Source organism: Acomys minous (genome assembly GCF_964271855.1).
Source record: "Acomys minous genome assembly, chromosome: 2".
In the NCBI taxonomy this organism is placed as follows: Eukaryota; Metazoa; Chordata; class Mammalia; order Rodentia; family Muridae; genus Acomys; species Acomys minous.
In genome coordinates this window covers 72,458,867-72,477,621 of record NC_140484.1, presented here as the reverse complement: position 1 = coordinate 72,477,621, position 18,755 = coordinate 72,458,867, and the positions used below count along the sequence as shown (strand labels likewise).

General features: G+C 48.7%; 1 protein-coding gene across 1 annotated transcript; it reads right to left on the bottom strand.

Moving 5' to 3' along the window:
• Positions 1-7,068: 7,068 nt before the first annotated feature.
• Positions 7,069-9,186, bottom strand: NUPR1 (nuclear protein 1, transcriptional regulator). Its single transcript, XM_084773564.1, has 3 exons — positions 8,882-9,186; positions 8,405-8,548; positions 7,069-7,399 (listed from the first exon to the last, which is right to left on the bottom strand). The coding sequence occupies exons 1-2, from the start codon at positions 8,991-8,993 to the stop codon at positions 8,418-8,420; spliced, it is 243 nt and encodes an 80-aa protein (XP_084629690.1). The 5' UTR covers positions 8,994-9,186; the 3' UTR covers positions 7,069-7,399; positions 8,405-8,417.
• Positions 9,187-18,755: the final 9,569 nt, after the last annotated feature.

Sequence of the window (18,755 nt, the reverse complement as noted above, 5' to 3'; positions counted from 1 at the left end):
CTTGGATTCCTGGCCAGCCTGGGCTACACTGTAAAACCTTGTGCACACAAGCTAGAGTCATGAGGGAGGAGTGAGTCTCAAGTGAGGAACTGCCTAGATCAGACTGGCCTGTGGACGTGTCTGTGTGTCATTTCCTCCGTTGCTCACTGATATAGGAGGGCCAGATGACGTCACTGTATCCCTAGGCGGGCGAGTCCTGGCTGTCTAAGCTGGCTGGGGGACTGAGGGACTGTGTTCAGAGGCTGAGAGCACATGCTACTGCAGGTGGCTCCCATGTGACTTCCAGCACCCACATCAGGCAGCTGGTGGTGGCCTTTAACTACAGATCCAGGGGGATCCAAGCCCAGCACCTGCACTCATGTGCACTGCCATATCTGCCTACTCAAAGTTTAAAAATAAAATTAAACAAACAAAAAAAAAGAAGAAGAAGAAGAAGAAAAGAAAGAAAGAAAGAAAGAAAGCTGCTGGGTGGGACCAGAGGGAGCAAGAAGTTAGCGGTGCTCCTCCATGATTTCTGGCTTTCCTGCTTGAGTTCCTGTGGTGACTTCCCTCAGTGATGGACTGTGACCTGCAAATGTAAAGACAAAATAAATCTGCCCTGTGTTGGTCATAGTGTTCACAGCAACAGAAACAAACTAGGACTTTCTATCTGACCATTAAAAAAAATGAATGTATTAATATTTTTTAAAGAGCTGGAGAGATGGCTCAGTGGTTTAGAACATTTAGCTCACAAGCATCTGTATCTCAGTTCCCGGCGATCCAATGCACTCTTCTGGCCTTGGCGGACACAGCACACACAAGGTGCCCAGACATACATGTAGGCAAAACACTCATACATATGATAATAAAACAAATATTTAAAAATATTTAATAAATAAGTCCAGTGAGACAGCTCCCAGGAAAGGCACTTGCTACCAAGTTGGAGAAGATGGACTGAATCAACCCCCAACTCCCACAAGTTGTCCTCAGACTTGCACATGCACATTGTAGCATGTGTAACCTCCCCAGGCAGAAAATAAGTAAATAAACAAATGTAATTTTAAAAATGGGGAGAGGCAGCCGGGCGGTGGTGGCACCCACCATTAATCCTAACACTTGGGAGGCAGAGGCAGGCGGATCTCTGTGAGTTCAAGGACAGCCTGCTCTATAAAGTGAGTCTAAGACAGCCAGGACTACACCCCCACCCCACCCCCCCAAAAATGAGGAGAGGCAGCAAAATGGCTCATCAGGTAAAGGTGCTTGCCTTCAAGCCTGATGATCAGAGTTCAATTCCCAGGGCCCACATAAGAGAAGTCAAGAGCTGACTTCTGCAAATTGTCCTCTGACTTCTACACTTGTACCATGTACTATGGTACACATATCCCTACACACTCTCTCTCTCTCTCTCTCTCTCTCTCTCTCTCTCTCTCTCTCTCTAAATAAATGTCATATTAAAAAAGTTAAAATGCTGAATCGGGCATGTGCCTCAGGTGGTAGAGTGCTTGCAGAGCATGCATGAAGCCCTGGGTTTGATCTCATCACTTAATAAAATGCAGGCCGGGCGGTGGTGGCGCACGCCTTTAATCCCAGCACTCAGGAGGCAGAGGCAGGCGGATCGCTGTGAGTTCAAGGACAGCCTGGTCTACAAAGTGACTCCAGGACAGCCAAGGCTACACAGAGAAACCCTGTCTCGAAAAACTAAAAAAACAAAACAAAACAAAACAAATAAAATGCAGAGCAGTGGTCTGCCTCTTTTGGGTGGCGTGGGGAGACAGGGTCTCTATACATAACCCTGGCTGTCCTAGAGCTCGCTCTGTAGATTAGGCTGGCCTTGAACTCACAGAGACCCACTTGCCTCTGCTGAGATTAAAGGTGTTTGCCCTCATATTGGACTAGTGGTATTTGCTTGTAATGCCAACTCTCAAAAGGTGGAAGCAAGAAAATCAGAAGCCCAAAGGTTTGGCCACGGCAAGATGGCTCAGTGGATAAAAGGCGCTTGCCAGGCAATCTTGGCAACCCTAGTTGATCCCCAGAACAACCCTAGTTAAGGTAGAACAAGAGAATTGACAAGCTTGCCCTCTGACCTCATACACTGTGGCACCTGGGCCTCCCCACAACATTAATAATTCAAGAAGTTCAAGGCCATTTACAACTAAATATCAAGCTCACAGCCGGGGTGACAAGAAACTCTCTCAGGGTGACAAGAAACTGTCTCGAAGCAAAACACAGTGTGCTTTCTGTTGAATCTGAATGCCTTTTGCACCAGTGTAATGTGGATGAAAAATTAAACTGAGGCTGGCCTCGAACATTGATCTGCCGGCCCCTGCCTCCTGAATGCTGGGATTAAAGGTGTGGGCCACCACGCCCAGCTCCAGACAAGTCTTTAATCCCAGCATTCACGAGCCACAGGCAGGAGGATGCCAGCTAGGGCCATCTGGTGAGAACTTGCCTCAAAATAATAAAACAAATACATTGAACTGTTGTAAATTGGAGGCCATCCACCCATGGACAACACCAACTATACTTTTTCTCTTTCTGTCACCATGTCATACATGTGTTCCCTGGTGTGCACAATTGTGACTCATGGTCATTGTAGGAATGCATATAAGCTTTTTGTTGTTGGCTTTTTTTCTCTTTTGGTTTTTTGGTGTGTTTTGTTTTTGTTTTTGTTTTTGTTTTTTCTTCAAGACAGGGTCTCACTATGTAGTCCTGGCTGGCCTGAAACTCTCCATATAGACCAGGCTGGCTTTTTTTTTTTTTAAAGATTTATTTATTTATTATTATGTATACAGTGCTCTGCCTGGGTGTACACCTGCAGGCCAGAAGAGGGCATCAGATCACATTATAAATGGTTGTGAGCCACCATGTGGCTGCTGGGAATTGAACTCAGGACCTCTGGAAGAGCAGGCAGTGCTCTTAACCTCTGAATCATCTCTCCAGCCCCGACCAGGCTGGCTTTTAACTCACAGAAATCCCACTGCCTCTGCCTCCTAAATGCTGGGATTAAAGTCATCAGCCATTCTGTCTGGCTTAGGTGAACTTTTAAAAGAAGTTAATTAATTAATTAATTTTGTGGTTTTTTTTCCCCCCCAAGACAGTGTTTCTCTCTGTAGCCCTGGCTGTCCTGGACTCAATTTGTAGACCAGGCTGGCCTTGAACTGAGAGATCCGCCTGCCTCTGCCTCCCGAGTAGTGCTGGGTTTAAAGGTGTGTGCCACCACACTCAGCTAAGATGTGAATTTTATATCTAAGTTTTATTCTTTGTTTGTTTTGGGACTGCAATCCCCCTGCCTCAGCCCCCTGAGAGCTGGGGTCACAATTGTAAGCAGCACCACTGCCAGTTACCTTACGCACGTGGTGCTTCCCTGCCGTTCCTGTTTAGGTGGTTGTGCAGTTTCCCTTTTAAACGCACTTGAGTAAAAAAGGTAAAGGGGTGATTTTTCAATGCTAAATAAATACACTATAGCACGAGTGCCCTGTGGGGCCGAACTGGAAGGAACGCTGTGTGAGATGACGCTGGGGAAGCCCCGAGGCACCCACCATAGCGGTTGCTATGACTATCACTAGCATTATCTTTAAGGAGTGCTAGTTGAAAATTAACTTTGAGTTATCCTGAAGTTTAAATATATATGTCTATATGAATGTATGCACATATATACATAAACATATAAAGACACACACACATATAAAGCTGGCTTTTGAGAAAGGACTGGTTATTTAAAAAAAAAAACAGATGGGGGAAAAATAGTAAGTTACTCAATTCTCTGCAAGAGGCTGGGAATCCTTTCAGTTATGGAAATCTCAGAGAAGTTTCTGGAAGGCCCTGAAGGGAAAGAGGTCAATGATTTCTCTGGTTCTAAGAAGGAATCCCCGAAACTGAGAGAATTAGACATTCTATGCCACTAGATGAAAAGGGGGTAGAAAAGTGGGTGGAAAAGAGGGGCATTCTGCTTGGGGTCCTTCCTGATCTGAGGCTCTAAGAATTGTTTCAACAGTTCCTGGAACAGCCTGGAAAGGCCTCCCAGGCCCAGGCTGGGCCAGAGACCCGTGGGGCAAAGGGCCGCCCGCCACTCAGAGGTGGAGCCAGGAGTAATCAGTGGTGTGTGCATCTCCTAAGAAGCAGCTGCTGAAGACTGACCACGAAGGCTGGGCAAACAGGGTGTCCCTGGCTTCGTTTTCTCCCTGGCAGGAGGGAGGCCGCACTCACCGTTTGATGGGTATAGAAACCCATCCTTCGAAAATCTACAGTCTAGGGCCTCTTGTTGCCAGGACCCTGTGTTTCTTAGGCATACCATGAAAGGAGGAAAGATCGGGGCAGGAGATTGGACTGACCTGAGCTCACAGTCTCATGTCCTCCTCACTGGTTGAGGCTGCCTGACCCTATGTGAAATATGAAGCACAATATAACTTCCTATACATAGGATCATATATATATATATATATACACACACACATACACACACATATACATATGTATGTATGTATGTATGTATGTGTGTGTGTATATATATACATATGATAGTGTGTACTTGCAAATCAAAAGTTTCAGTTTTCCCAACCTTAGATTTCTGTTTGGAAAGCTAGGAGCACTAGTAGTATGTCCCACTGGGTAACATAAGGATTAAATGAGGCAGTTCCCGTCTCAGGGCAGGTGCAAGTGGCCAATGGCAGACAGCCTTCTCAGCACGTAGCCCTGCGTTTGACGTCCCCCAGAAAACAAACCCTACAGACAAACTTAAAATCTATGCTAGGGCAGCAGCCTGAAACTTGGGAGTTGTCGCTATGGTTTTCTGAAGCCGACACCCATGTGTGCTGCTGCAAGCACGCTGCCCAGAAGTGCTGCTACCAACTGTGCTCTGGATTCTAGAGCTGACAGTGGCACCATTGTCCCTCTTTACAAAGCCCATGCTTTGTCCTGTCCGGGTAAAATAACAGGCAACTAGCAAATGTCAAAACAATGATTTAGACATACATTTTTGTTGTTGTTGTTGTTGTTGGCTTTTCAAGGGTTTCTCTGTGTAACAGCTCCAGCTGTCCTGGAACTCTCTCTGTAGACCAGGCTGGCCTCGAACTCACAGAGCTCTGCCTGCCTCTGCCTCCCAAGTGCTGGAATTAAAGGTGTGTGCCAATGCTACATAGTGAATTCTATCTTAAAAAAAAAAAAAAGCAAAACCACTCCATCACCCCCACATCAACAACAGACAATTTTCACGACAGAGGCACTGTAGGGGACAGGAAATAACTAGGTGGCAAAACATCTGTGAGCCTGTTAGGCTGGCATGGCGTCCCCAAGCAGAGCTCAACAGAAGGCAGGAGAGGGCACATCAAGGAAATGCTGAAGTCAGGGACTTTTGACTCAGCCTCGAAAGCTGGGAGGCATCACAGGCATCCGGGACAGAAAGGACTAGAAAAACAGAAGCTGCTTTCAGAACAAGTGGTTGGCTGGAGTCAGGTTTCAGCCCACAGGACGCAGTTGCCCTGAGGTGTTAGTAAGACACCCTTTGCAGAAGCCAGTCCTGTCCCTTATGGCACTAAAGAAACCAGATCCAGAGGCTTTTTTTTTTTTTTTTGAAGACAGGGTCTCTCTGTGTAGCCTTGGCTGTCCTGGAGTCGCTTTGTAGACCAGGCTGTCCTCGAACTCACAGCGATCCTCCTGCCTCTGCCTCCTGAGAGCTGGAATTAAAGGCCTGCACCACCAGGCCTGGCTTGTTTTGTTGTTGTTTTTTGTTTGTTTGTTTGTTTGCTTGTTTGTTTTTGTGACAGGGTCACTATGGAGCCCTGGCTGGCCTGGAACTCATAAAGCTCTGTCTGCCCCTCTCTTCTCAACGCTGTGAATAAAGATGTGTGCCACCATCCCCAGCCAGGCCTGAAGTTTTTTAATGTCCCCAGCTGCACAGAAGGTGGCTGGATATGGTCCCTGAGAATTCCAGCTGGGTCACAGCCTGCTGTGATGTCAGAGTCAGTAAGGTACCCCAGCCCCTGGCCCCATCTCACCGCAATGGGCTGCAAGCTCCACAAGTTTGGTTTATGTGAAGAAGGGGGCAAAGGCTCACCCAGGCCCTTTCCCCCCACTTTGGCTGGGTCTGAGTGTGACTAATGTTTCTTGTTCATTTCTTCCAGTATTCTCCTGCCTCTCCTTCCTCTAATAAAAACCTAAACTTGGGCTAGCACGTGACTGAGCAGCCAAGCATGGCATTCCCCAGCCTCTCTTCAAGTTGGGGGTAGCGTGTGACTAAAGCTATCAGTGGGCACTCTATGTTTGACTCTCAAATGGTCTCCTTATAAAAGAATAGATAAAGTGGGAGTAGCAGCATATGCCTAGAAGAACGGCAGCCTCAGGACCACTTGAATCCAGGAGTTCGAGACCAGCCTTGATAGAGTGGAATTGTAACTTAGGACTATTTACTCATGGAGCTGGTATGTGTGAGAGAAAGAACTTCTGACCTTATTTTGACTGAGTGTCATTACAGCAGCCCAAACTCAGCCCTCAGTCAACTATACCCTGGGTTCCAATCGTCCTCTCATTTGCTCCAAACCTTCCTGGAATTCTGGTCCTGAGGAACCCCCTCTCCCATGTTTAAGGAGAACCTTCTCCCCAGATGATGGGGCACCCTGTCCTGGAAGCCAGCCTGTTATTCCATGCTTGGAGTTGAGCCCTCAGTCACTTAAAAAACAAAAAACAAACAACAACAACAAAAACCCCAAAAAAACAAGAACCTTCCTCATGCTTTAAATTTCAGGTTGTTTTTTTCATTTTGCAAACGGTATTAATAGTAACATTTTCTTCAAAAGCAGTTCTATATAAATATGACTTCATCATGCTGAACAGTGCGCAGGGGCCGGCCACATTCTGTAGGGCAGCATTGCAAAGAAACAAAGCAATTTCCCCAGAAGAGACCATAGAAAGAGGCACCTAACAGCATTACAAAAGGGCAACCATACCAGAGAACGGCTCTCAGCCCCAACTCCTCCAGAGCAAGGATGCTCCCGTTCCAGATACATTTTCCCGAGACAGACACATCACGGACACAGCCAGACACAACACATCCAAACACAACAGACAAAGACAGCACAAAACACACAGAGAAGCTGTTGCTGCTGTACTGTTTATTGTCACTGCCACCCAGGGGCATCTGGTCTCCCCCACAGTTCTTTCTTGGGGATGCTGTCCTAGCTCTGGCCATCTGGGCCTCTTTCTTGCTCCTGTCTTGCCCTCTCGCTGGGTCTGGAAGGGCTTATTTGGTGCTCCCTCTCCAGAACCTCACTTAGTGGGGAGAGGGTCAAGCAGGCCTAGACCCTGCTCACAGCTCCTAATTTCTCCGAGGTCCTGGATCCATTGTTCGGTGTGGTGTCCTGTTGCCATTGCTGAGTGTGGTGTCCTGTATCCATTGCTGGGTGTATTGTCTGTGGTCTGGCCTCATCTGTGGAAGAGGAAAAACGGGTGGTGAAAGGGACAGAGACCTGGGTTTGAAGTCTGGCTTTCCTACTCACTTTTCTCTATAACTTTACAGAAGTACTTGACTCGGGAATCTTTTTTTTTTTGGCTCGGGTCTCCAGAGAACTCAGTCAAATACGGATCTCATTTTACTCTACGTGTGGATGTAGACAACACTATTTTTTTCACGTACTGATAAGTTAATGTGTGTGCATGTGCCACTGTGAGGGTGTGGAGGTCAGAGGATGCTGGAGCGGGGGGCACAGAGGTTCTAGAACTCACAGAGAATCACTAAGAGAGCCAGGAGTGTTAGTCACGCAGGGACACCCGCATTCCATCCAGAAGGCCGGGAGTGGGTTCTGTTAGTGACCCGGTGACCTTTTTGCTGTGTGTGGAGGTAGACCCACCTCATGCTGCGGAGGCAGACCTGAGTGATTGGCCCAGACTCTTCCCTCCCTACACCACTACCCGTGCTTAGGGGAGACCTCACCTGTACTTCACAGTCTACTGACCTCTGTGTGTGCTCAGAGCCAACACCAGATTCTAGGCCCTTCGGCTACACACTCTCATGGCCACAGGTACTTTGTAAAAGAGTCTATGTAGTCACACCTTAGGCTTCATTGTGCACCTGGAATTGGACTGGTTGTTGCCTGGAAACCTCTTCCCAAATTATACTGTTTTAAATATGCTGCCAATGAACTGCCTGGCATCACACTCCCTGAAATCTGATCCAAGTTGATGGGACTCAATCTGCCCGGGGGGCTTTCATTCTTATATTCTCCCAGCCTGGGTACCAGCAGGGTCCCCTCAAGAAGACAAGCACAGATACCGAGCACGGTTGTCATGCTTGGGTGCAAGTGCCTGTACCTGCTGAGCCATCTAACCAGCTGGGATCAACTTTTGGTTCCCCACTCCCCATTCAGTTCATTGCACACTCGCGCGTCACCCTGAGCGGAGCTACCCTTACTGGCTCTCTGGGTCGAGTCCTCACCTCCAGCTCTGTCTCAGCGCCAGGCCTTTTTCCTTTCAGAGTTCTGGAACTTGGTCAGCAGCTTTCTCTCATGCCCACCAGGGCTAGGGCGGTTGGTATTGGCAGCAGCTTCTCTCTTGGTGCGACCTTTCCGGCCTCCCCCGACTGGTGGAGCAGGAGGTAGAGGGGACAGGAGAAGAGGAGAGGTGTGAGGTCAGAGGGCAAGCAAATGGCCCCGATCATAGGGTGGGAAGGGCAGAACGGCCAGAGGACAGTGGTCCCCGGTGTACCTTGGAAGCATTTTGCCCCTGCTGTTTATTCATGCATAGAAAGAGAGAGAGAGAGAGAAAGGCTCAGATGTGAGGCCTCAGGGCTGAGGAAGATGAGCTGAGGAGATAAGGCTAGGAGGGAATTACTTTAGATTGGGGCACAGATTAGCTAAGAAAGGTAAACTGAGGGAGGAAGTCCAAATCCAAGTAGCTGCAAAGCAGGCCTTACCGACGCAAGGATGGGCCAGGCTGTACTGGTCATATTCATCCAGGATGCCGTCTTCATCCTCTGGGTTAAGAGGATGCTGGGAGGGGCTGGCTGTTGGTGGCAGGGTGGCCATTATGCCTGCTCTGCTTTCTCCAAAGTCTCGCCTGTGTGGCGGCTGCTGACCGGCTGTCCTCTCCCAGTTACCTCACCCCTACTTATAAGGCTGCCTCCTCCGCAGACCACAGGCTGCCTCCCGCCCTCCGAGCCCTGTCTGATGCAATCGAGCCTTTTCCCAGAACTGGGGCCATAGACACCAGCCCTTAGCCGAGAGGAACACCCTCCCCCTTCCTCCTCCCTCACAAGGCTCACCCTCAACCAGCTGTGTTTTTCCACGTGGAAAACTCCAGCCTCGGGTGGAGGAGGGAGCAGACAGGATCTGGGCATAAACAATCGTTGGGAAGTTGGCCAAGGAGAGCAGAGGGCCTCATATAGGCTGTGACTTCCTATTGCTTCAACCTCTGCCACAAGCCCCTCCTGGGCCTGGGTCATAGCCACACACTGCAGGCCACACACACACACACACACACACACACACACACACACACTCTCTCTCTCTCTCACACACACACACACATACACACACACATATACTCTCTCTCTCTCTCTCTCACACACACACACACACACTCTCTCTCTCACACACACACACACACACACACACACTCTCTCTCTCTCTCTCTCTCTCTCTCTCACACATACACACACACACTCTCTCTCTCTCACACACACACACACACACACACACACTCTCTCTCTCTCACACACACATACACACACACTCTCTCTCTCTCTCACACACACATACACACACACTCTCTCTCTCTCTCACACACACATACACACACACTCTCTCTCTCTCTCTCTCTCTCTCTCTCTCTCTCTCTCTCACACATACACACACACACTCTCTCTCTCTCTCACACACACACACACACACACACACTCTCTCTCTCTCACACACACATACACACACACTCTCTCTCTCTCTCACACACACATACACACACACTCTCTCTCTCTCACACACACACATACACACACACACTCTCTCTCTCTCTCTCTCTCTCTCTCTCTCTCTCTCACACACACACACTCTCTCTCTCACACACACATACACACACACACACATACACTCTCTCTTTCTCACACACACACACACACTCTCTCTCTCTCTCACACACACATACACACACACACTCTCTCTCTCTCTCTCACACACACACACACACACACACACACTCTCTCTCTCTCTCTCTTACACACACATACACACACACATACTCTCTCTCTCTCACACACACTCTCTCTCACACACACACACTCTCTTTCTCACACACACACATACACACACACACTCTCTCTCTCTCTTGCACATACACACACACACACACACACACACACACACACACTCTCTCTCTCTCACACACACACACACACACACACACACACACACACACACACACACACTCTAACCTGGTTCACACTCAGGACTTGGTGGCAGCATACACACTGAAAAAAGAGCGAGGAGAGAACACTGGCCACTTCATGCTAAGTCAGCAGGTCCTATCTTGTCCCACCCAAGGCTTCCGTTTCTATGGAAAGTCCCCTCACTGTACTTCAACAGAGTCCCCAGGGACTTCCCCCTCATCCAAGATGGAGGTTAGCCAGCCGGAGGAGACTGCAAATAACCTGGATTCAACACTCTGGGGGCCTGATCCACCTCCCTCTGCCCTTCTTTCCGACAGAGTCCTTCTGTGAAGCCCATATTAGCTCTTGAACTGGCAGCTCTCCTGCCTCATCACCCCAAATGCCGGGACTATACATTCAGTAAGCCAGCTCAGATCCAGTGTCGCCTGTGTGACTTCAGACATGTCACTCTGCCTCGCTGTTTGCTTCAGTCTCCCCCTTTAACAGAGGAGAGCCCTATCTTCTTCTGCTGAGGAGAGGCTAACAGTGACATAATGCCTGGAAAGGCCCTTGGAACAGCTGGGAACAATGCAAGGATCAGCCACAGTTGCCCATGATTTCCCAAACAGTGCCCTCACCATGGCAAAAGAAGAGTGGAAAAAGAGGAACCTAGAAGAAAATCATATATTGTGGGGTGGCAAGAGAGCTCAGTGGGTAAGACACTTACTGCCAAGCCTGACAACCTGAGCTCAGCGGTCCCCAGGAGCCATGAGTATGGGAGAGAAACACCGCCCTTCACAGGCCTATACATATACACACGATAAATACATGGAACTTTTAACTTTTAAATAAAATAATATATTGATGTGGAAGGCATAATGAGATAAACAGGTATTGTGTGCCCCCCCCCCTTTTGTTTTAGGTAGAGTCTCACTTTGTAGCTGTGGCTGGCTTAGAACTGGATCTGTAGACCAGCCTGGTGTTGAACTTGGAGATCAATCTGCCTCTACCTCCTGAGTGCTGGGATTAAGGGGCTGCATTACCACACCCAGCCAAAATGAATTCAAGTATGAATTAAATATTAAATTTTCTCAGTCCATATTGGTTTCCCCTGTGTTATGATTATACATGCTGCCTCTCCAAGCTTAGAACTTTTTTTCTTTTAAGACTAGATCTCTTGCCGGGCATGGTGGCACAAGCCTTTAAACCCCGCACAGGGAGGCAGAGGCAGGCAGATCACTGTGAGTTCGAGGCCAGCCTGGTCTACAAAGTGAGTCTAAGACAGCCAAGGCTACACAGAGGAACCCTGTCTCAAAACAAACAAACAAACAAACAAACAAAAAGACTAGATCTCTCTCTCTTTCTCTCTCTCTCTCTCTCTCTCTCTCTCTCTCTCTCTCTTTTGGTTTTTCAAGACAGGGCTTCTCTGTGTAGCCTTAGCTGTCCTGGACTCACTTTGTAGACCAGGCTGGACTCAAACTCACCGAGAGCTACCTGCCTCTGCCTCCCGAGTGCCAGGATTAAAGGAATGCACCACCACACACAGTTGAGAAACCCTGTCTCAAAAAACAAACAAACAAGATTAGATTTCCTTATGCTACTCAGGTTGAACTCAGTGTCCTAGGTTGAAATAATCCTCCTGCCTCAGCCTCCTGAGCAGTTATGACTACTAGTGTGTAAACACCACCACACAAGGTCTTAAGTGTGAATTTCATAAGAATTAGTATAAATTTTAAGTTCAAATAAAAAACATGTGAAATGGAATTTTCTACTCTTTAAAAAAAAAAAAGGTTTCATACAATGTACTCCAATCAAGGTTTCCCTTCCCCCAGAATCCCTCCCTACCCACCGAACTCCTTACTCTCATTTTTGGAAACAGATATCAGGAAGAGTCCAGAATGAACATGGCTACCAGACTGAAGTGGGCCTTATGAGACTGACAGGGTGAGGCAGGGAGGAAGAGAAGAGAGGAGGGGAGGGAGGCAGAGGGAGCAGCTGGGAGCCCGGAGGCATAGCCAACATGACTGGGTCACACAGGAGCCAGGGGAGCTGGGGAAGAGAAACCCAGGCTTGGCCTGGACAACTTAGGGTAGAAGCTGGGGTGTGCCAACCAGGATGTCTGCACAGGAGGTGCTGGCAAGGCCGAGAAAGGCTGGCTGACAGTGTCTGCTTTTTGTTTTTGTTTTTGGAGACAGGGTTTCTCTGTGTAACAGCTCTGGCTGTTCTGGAACTCGCTCTGTAGTCCAGGCTGGCCTCAAACTCACGGAGATCCACCTGCCCCTGCCTCTCAAGTGCTGGGATTAAAGGCGTGCGCCACCATTGCCCGGCCCTGACAGTGTCTACTTTGATGTGTTAATAGGTACCTTGGTTGACCATTTGTTCAGGGGTTGAGACCTAACAAAGTATACCCCATAAAAATTCATAAAAACACAAAATCAGAAATGATAATATGCAAGCAAAAGGCCAGTAGGACCAACTAATGTCTGAACAAAAGAACATGAGAAAAAAAGTCTACAAAAGTACCACTGTGTTGGCATCTACTACTGGCCATGAGGCCTCCCTTAACTGTGGTTAATATAGCCAGTGAGGCTCCACTGGAGAAAACAAATCTTTTCTTTGTAAGCAGATGTCAATTTGGCCAAGGGTGGGAGTTTTCGTCCACTTCCCCTCTCGGCACTGGGACCCCATCTGGCATGACCCTAGGCAGGCCCTGGGCACACTACCATGCTCTGAGCTCACATGGCATCAGTTCTTTTGTGTCTAGAAGACACTGTTTCCTTGGTGGCCTCCCTGCTTTCTGGCTCTGGAAAAATCTTTCTGTCTCTTCCGCATAGCTGCCTGAGCCCTGAGGGAAGGGGAATTTTCTATTCTTGATGGAAGGATCTGAGTCATGTTATCCCAGAAAGGGTCTCACACCAACTCTATCTGAGCTGCTGTCTCCAGGCAGGGAGTTAGACAGACAAAACACGTCTAGAAACAAAACAAAATGATTCCAGTGAAACCAAAGCCTCTCACCCCTGGCCAGCTGTCATTCCTCTGCCCACTTCCACAGGCTGGGAACCTCCATTGATCTTTTATCTCAGAATGAGAATTTGATTGTTTGCCCAAGGCTGCTGCAGGACCACAGCCACTCCACTTAAGACACAGCTATGTGCTGGGTGTGGTGGTGCACGCCTTTAATCCCAGCACTCGGGAGGCAGAGGCAGGCGGATCTCTGTGAGTTCGACACCAGCCTGGTCTACAAAGCAAGTCCAGGACAACCAAGGCTCTGCAGAGAAACCCTGTCTTGAAGAAAGAAGAAGAAGAAGAAGAAGAAGAAGAAGAAGAAGAAGAAGAAGAAGAAGAAGAAGAAGAAGACACAGCTATGCATGCTGCTTGCTGCTCCCTGCTGCTCCCTCACCTCCACAAAAACAAAAACAAAAACAAACTTCTGTCGAGCAGACTCCAGTGACACGCCCTGGACACAGGGGCTGGAGAGATGGCTTGTGGGTGACAGCACTTGCTGCACAAGCAGGAAGAGCTAAGGTAAGATCCCAGCACCCAGCCGGGCATGGTTGCGCATGCCTGTAATCCCAGCACTTGGGAAGCAGAGGCAGGCGGATCGCTGTGAGTTCGAGGCCAGCCTGGTCTACAGAGTGAGTCCAGGACAGCCAAGGCTGCACAGAGAAACCCTGTCTGGAAAAAGAAAACAAAACTAAACTAAAACAAACAGAGGGTATGTACACACTAGGGATATGGCTGGTTGTTGCTGTTGGTTGTCAAGCAGCCTAGTAGTCGTGCACAAAGAGATGAGGAGAAATTAATCTATTGACCTCGAAGATCAAACTTGCCCCAAGGAACTCAATGCCCGTAACCAATAGGAAGTAGTTTAACAACAGCAGCGCCTCTTTTCCCTCTATTCTTTTTTTTTTCTCCTATCTAGTGTTGGGGGGTTAAGAAGGGTGGGGAAGGGTAGACGAGAGAAAAAGGAACCCCCAAAATAGTGAATACCAGCTACACTAATGTACCAAGAAAAATGATATTCTTAGGACCTGAGAGCCTTTATCACTACGACCGCACAATATTTCCTCTCCTGTGACATAGGTTGGAGGAGCCAGGTTGGAGGGAAAGGTATTGTAAAGATGCCCACTAGATCCCGAGTGTCCAGCAAGACAGCAAGACAGCAGGTCAGTCAGGACGTGGACCACACAGAGGCACAACTGTCCCACTTTTCTTTTCCTTCTCATAGGCACACAGAGTTCTCCTTGCCTCATTGCCGAGCATCACGCCAGCTGTCAGCGTCCTAGTCTAGCCGGTTCCTGTGTAAACGCAGGAGAGTGAGAACACCTGCATGTGCAATGACAGGGCTTAGCCCGGAGCCAGCATATGACATCCTGTTATTTCCTTATTCCTCAGAGAAGGAAAACAGAGGCTATCCAAAGCCACAGTGCTATGACTGATAAAGGACCCAGTCCCCAGCTGGGCAAACAGTGGCAAGGGTTTGCCCTGTGCGTGTGCCGTCATTTTCCACGTGCCTCTCTGCGGTCTCTTCCTCCGGGCCTTTGTGTTTCTTTGGAGCAGGTCTTGTGTAGAGCATGCAGAGAAAGCTCTGTGGGGTAGCGAGATAGCTCTTCAGGGTAGCAGTGCACAGCCCTGCCCAAAGCACCACACATATGCCAACCATAGCGACACCTGCCCAACCATTCAGGTGTCTCTAATGTCAAAAGGGGCAGAATTCTCAGCTTGGTGCTGTGATGCACACCTGCAACCCAAGCTCTCAGAAGGGAAATCACAAGTTCGAGTCTGGTCTGGAAGACACAGCAAGGTCTTGTCTCTTCCTCTCTGTATTATTCTTTCTTTCTCTTTCTTTTGCTTGAGACAAGGTCTCACTCTGTGGCCCTAGCTGCCTGGAATTCATTGTGTAGATAGACCTGAGAAAAAAACCATTTCCACGACTGTCTGACTAAGCAACCTTTACTCAGAGGTGCACAGAGGACCGGCCTGCCGGCTGCCTCACACTAAGTCAGGGTTCAGAGAGCAGCCCCTCCCTGGCTTTGGGGTCCCTTTTATTGGGAAGGGTTAGGGTTGGTAGAAAACAGATGTCGCTGTTGGGTGGTGGTACACACCCATAATCCTACACTTGAGAGGCAGAGGCAGGTGGGTCTCTGAATTCCAAGTCAGCCTGGTCTACAGAGTGGGTGCAGGACAGCCACGTCTACACAGAGAATCCTGTCTCAAAAGACAAAGAAAGAAAGAAAGAAAGAGCGCGCGCGCGCACGCTTGAGAGAGAGGGGGGGGGAGAGAGAGAGAGAGAGAGGGAGGGAGGGAGGGAGGGAGGGAGGGAGAGAGAGAGAGAGAGAGAGAGAAAGAGAGAGAGAGAGAGAGAGAGAGAGAGAGAGAGAGAGAGAGAGAGAGACAGCTGTGGAGATAATTGGCTGTTACCACCTGGACAGAAGGGGGCGGGTGTTGGAACTCAGGGCTCAAGGCTGCCTACAGGGTAGGTAAGTGTGACAGTGATATCCGGATAATTAGCTGTTAGAAAGGAGACAATAAAACAATAAAAACAAGTGCAAGAATACATCATGCAGAAGGAGCCACCAAGGATCTGGGAAGATACATTCTCGTAAGGCAAAAGGGCCATCACGTATGTCAGGCTCAGGAGTCAGCAAGGAAAGCCTGCGCACAGCAAGGGGTCACAAGTTCAGGGTAGTGGAAAATGAGGTTTGCGGGCTTAGGAAACAGAAACTTATTCTTGTGAGGTATGGAGACTTAATAACAATGTATGTCTAGGTGGCTCCTGTTTTGGTTTCATGCTGGCTTTAAAGTCACAGAGATCCTCTGCCTCCTGAGTGAAGGGTTAATGAAGCAGAACACAGAGCCTCGGGTGAGCTGAAACACTCTGGACGGAGCATACCAGCATACCGACAGTACAGCTGCCTGACAAGAAAGCCAGCATCTCCTGAGGCCTCTGCTGGTATTTACAACCTTGAGTCTGCAAGGAACACACCCACAGATGGACAGTGTGTCCCTGTGAGGTTGGTCTCCCTCTTTTTTATTTTCATATTACCTCATCAATCCTGATGAAACACTGAGTGCTGGCACTGAAGGGGTCACTACCATACCTGGCTTTGCTATTGGTGTGTGTGTGTGTGTGTGTGTGTGTGTGTGTGTGTGTGTGAGAAACAAGTTCTCTCTGCATATCCCTGGCTGTCCTGGAACTCACTTCGTAGATCAGGCTGGCCTCGAAATCAGAGTCTGCCTGTCTCTGCCTCCATAGTACTGAGGCTGAGTTGCTGGGATCAAAGCCATGTACCACCATACTCAGTCTTCCCCCTCCACCCCACCCCCACCCTTTTTTTTTTTTAAAGACAGGGTCACAGGGTGAGCAGAGCCCATGATCTTGCTGCCTCCTCAGTGCTAGGATTAGGTATGTGCCACTGCACCCAGCTAAGACTCCATCTTAAGAAGAAAAAAATGAAGTCGGGTGTGGTGGCGAACACTTTTAATCCCAGCACTAGGGAGGCAGAGGCAGGTGGATCTCTGTGAGTTCAAGGCCAGCCTGGTCTACAAAGCGAGTCCAGGACAGCCAAGGTGACACAGAGAAACCCTGTCTTGAAAAACAAGAAGAAGAAGAAGAAGAGGAAGAGGAGGAGGAGGAGGAGGAGGAGGAGGAGGAGGAGGAGGAAGAGGGGGAGGAGGAGGGGGAGGAGGAGGAGGAGGAGGGCAGGGCTTATTAGCACAGTGCCTTGAAGACAGTAGTATCCTTCAGTATTGTGTGTCTGGCTCCAGATGCTCCCCGTGAAGAATCAGAGCCACCCCAGTCACGCCTCACAGGTGACCACAAAGATCCTGGGACACTCTGCAATGGAGTGAGGGTAAATGTCCCTGGCTGGGATCTTGCTGGAATACAAAGAAAGGAAACTTAAAACACTGGGGGCGGGGGATGTGAGGGAGCTGAGTGAAAGGATAGGAACCTGAGAAAAGGATCTATGGAGAGATTTTAAATTCCACTCAGATCAGTAGGCCTTCAAAAGTGACTCACTGGAAAGTTTTCACATCCTGTGGTCTCCAGGTACATATATAGTCAACCACAAGGAATTCTGGGGATGTGTTGCTTGGGCAGGAATGGTGGTGGCGTGGTGCTATTTATCATTCATCATACCTTTATAACTTTCCAGGAGGTTGCCAGGAAACCCTGGAACAGCTCAGTAATTGCAGCTTGCGCCTGGTCCATCAGACCCTCAAACCTAGGGCAGCACTGGGAATTGCTCTTGGTTCTGTGATCTCATTTTTGACATTAAGGGATGCGGGTGTTAACAAGGGCTCACAAAGTACTGGTAAGATCCTGAAATGTGCTTAGGTCCCTGATACTCTGGTACTCCTTGCAGGAGTTTCTCCTGCAGCAAGTCAAGAGGTAGGGGCAGGGCTGGGGATGGATTTTCCTGGGTAGAGTGCTTGTCATACCTGAAGTGTTGGTTTCTACTCCCCAGAACCCAGGTATGACGGTACAAACCTATAATCCCAGATCAGAAGCTCAAACTCATCCCTGATACGTTTGCTAAGGTTTCCTAAAGGTTTGCTACACTTCCCAGGAGGCAAATGAAGGCACAATTCTGATGAAGCTCACCCCAGGGAACCGGTGCGTTTCTTGGGGTTCTCCCTAGAGCACAGATAAGAGGGGCTCCTTCCCCTACAACAGCCAGCAGGGACGAGCCTCCTCTGTCCACCTTCTTCCCAGGCCGTGTGCAACTAAGGCAGAGTCACAAATATGTGACCCCCCCCCCCCATTCATCCCTCTGTGAGAAGGTGTAAACAGTCAAGAAGCCCAGCTAGGGTAAAGTCTTTTTCAAGGGGTGCAGTTGAACTCCCCAAGATGGCAGTTGCTTGGCTGGGAGGACTGTTATCACAACAGCTACATAGCAAGTTCCAGCAAGCCTGGGCTAGCCTGGAACACAGGGACACAACCTGTCCCAAACAAACAATCCAGTTACTAATATTTGCATGAACTTTGTTGTAATAACAGCTGACTATGAGTTATAGGTGTTTTAGCAAAACATAGGTGTCGTACATTTTTCCTGGTAACTAAAAAAGATAAATGGACAAATATCATGCTAGAAGAATATAGAGTAAAAATTCAGCTGGGCGGCGGTGGCACACCTTTTGGGAGGCACCTTTTGGAGGCAGAGGCAGGCGGATCGCTGTGAGTTCGAGGCCAGCCTGGTCTACAAAGCAAGTCGAGGATAGTCAAGACTACACAGAGAAACCCTGTCTCGAAAAAACAAAAACAAAAATTCGACTCCTGGGGCTGGCTCAGTGGTTGGGAGCACTGACTGACTGCTCCTCTAGAGGACCTAGGTTTAATTCCCAGCATCCATGCGGCAGCTCACAACTGTTTGTAACTCCAAAATCTGACACCCACAGACATACATGTAGGCAAAACACCAAAGCA

What these genes read in the sequence shown, in the direction of transcription:
- NUPR1 (XM_084773564.1), bottom strand. Translation starts at nt 8,993, where the DNA reads ATGGCCACCCTGCCACCAACAGCCAGCCCCTCCCAGCATCCTCTTAAC. An exon ending in CCTGGCCCATCCTTGCGTCG is followed by an intron (nt 8,549 to 8,881) that starts GTAAGGCCTGCT and finishes CTGCTCCACCAG; the next exon opens with TCGGGGGAGGCCGGAAAGGT.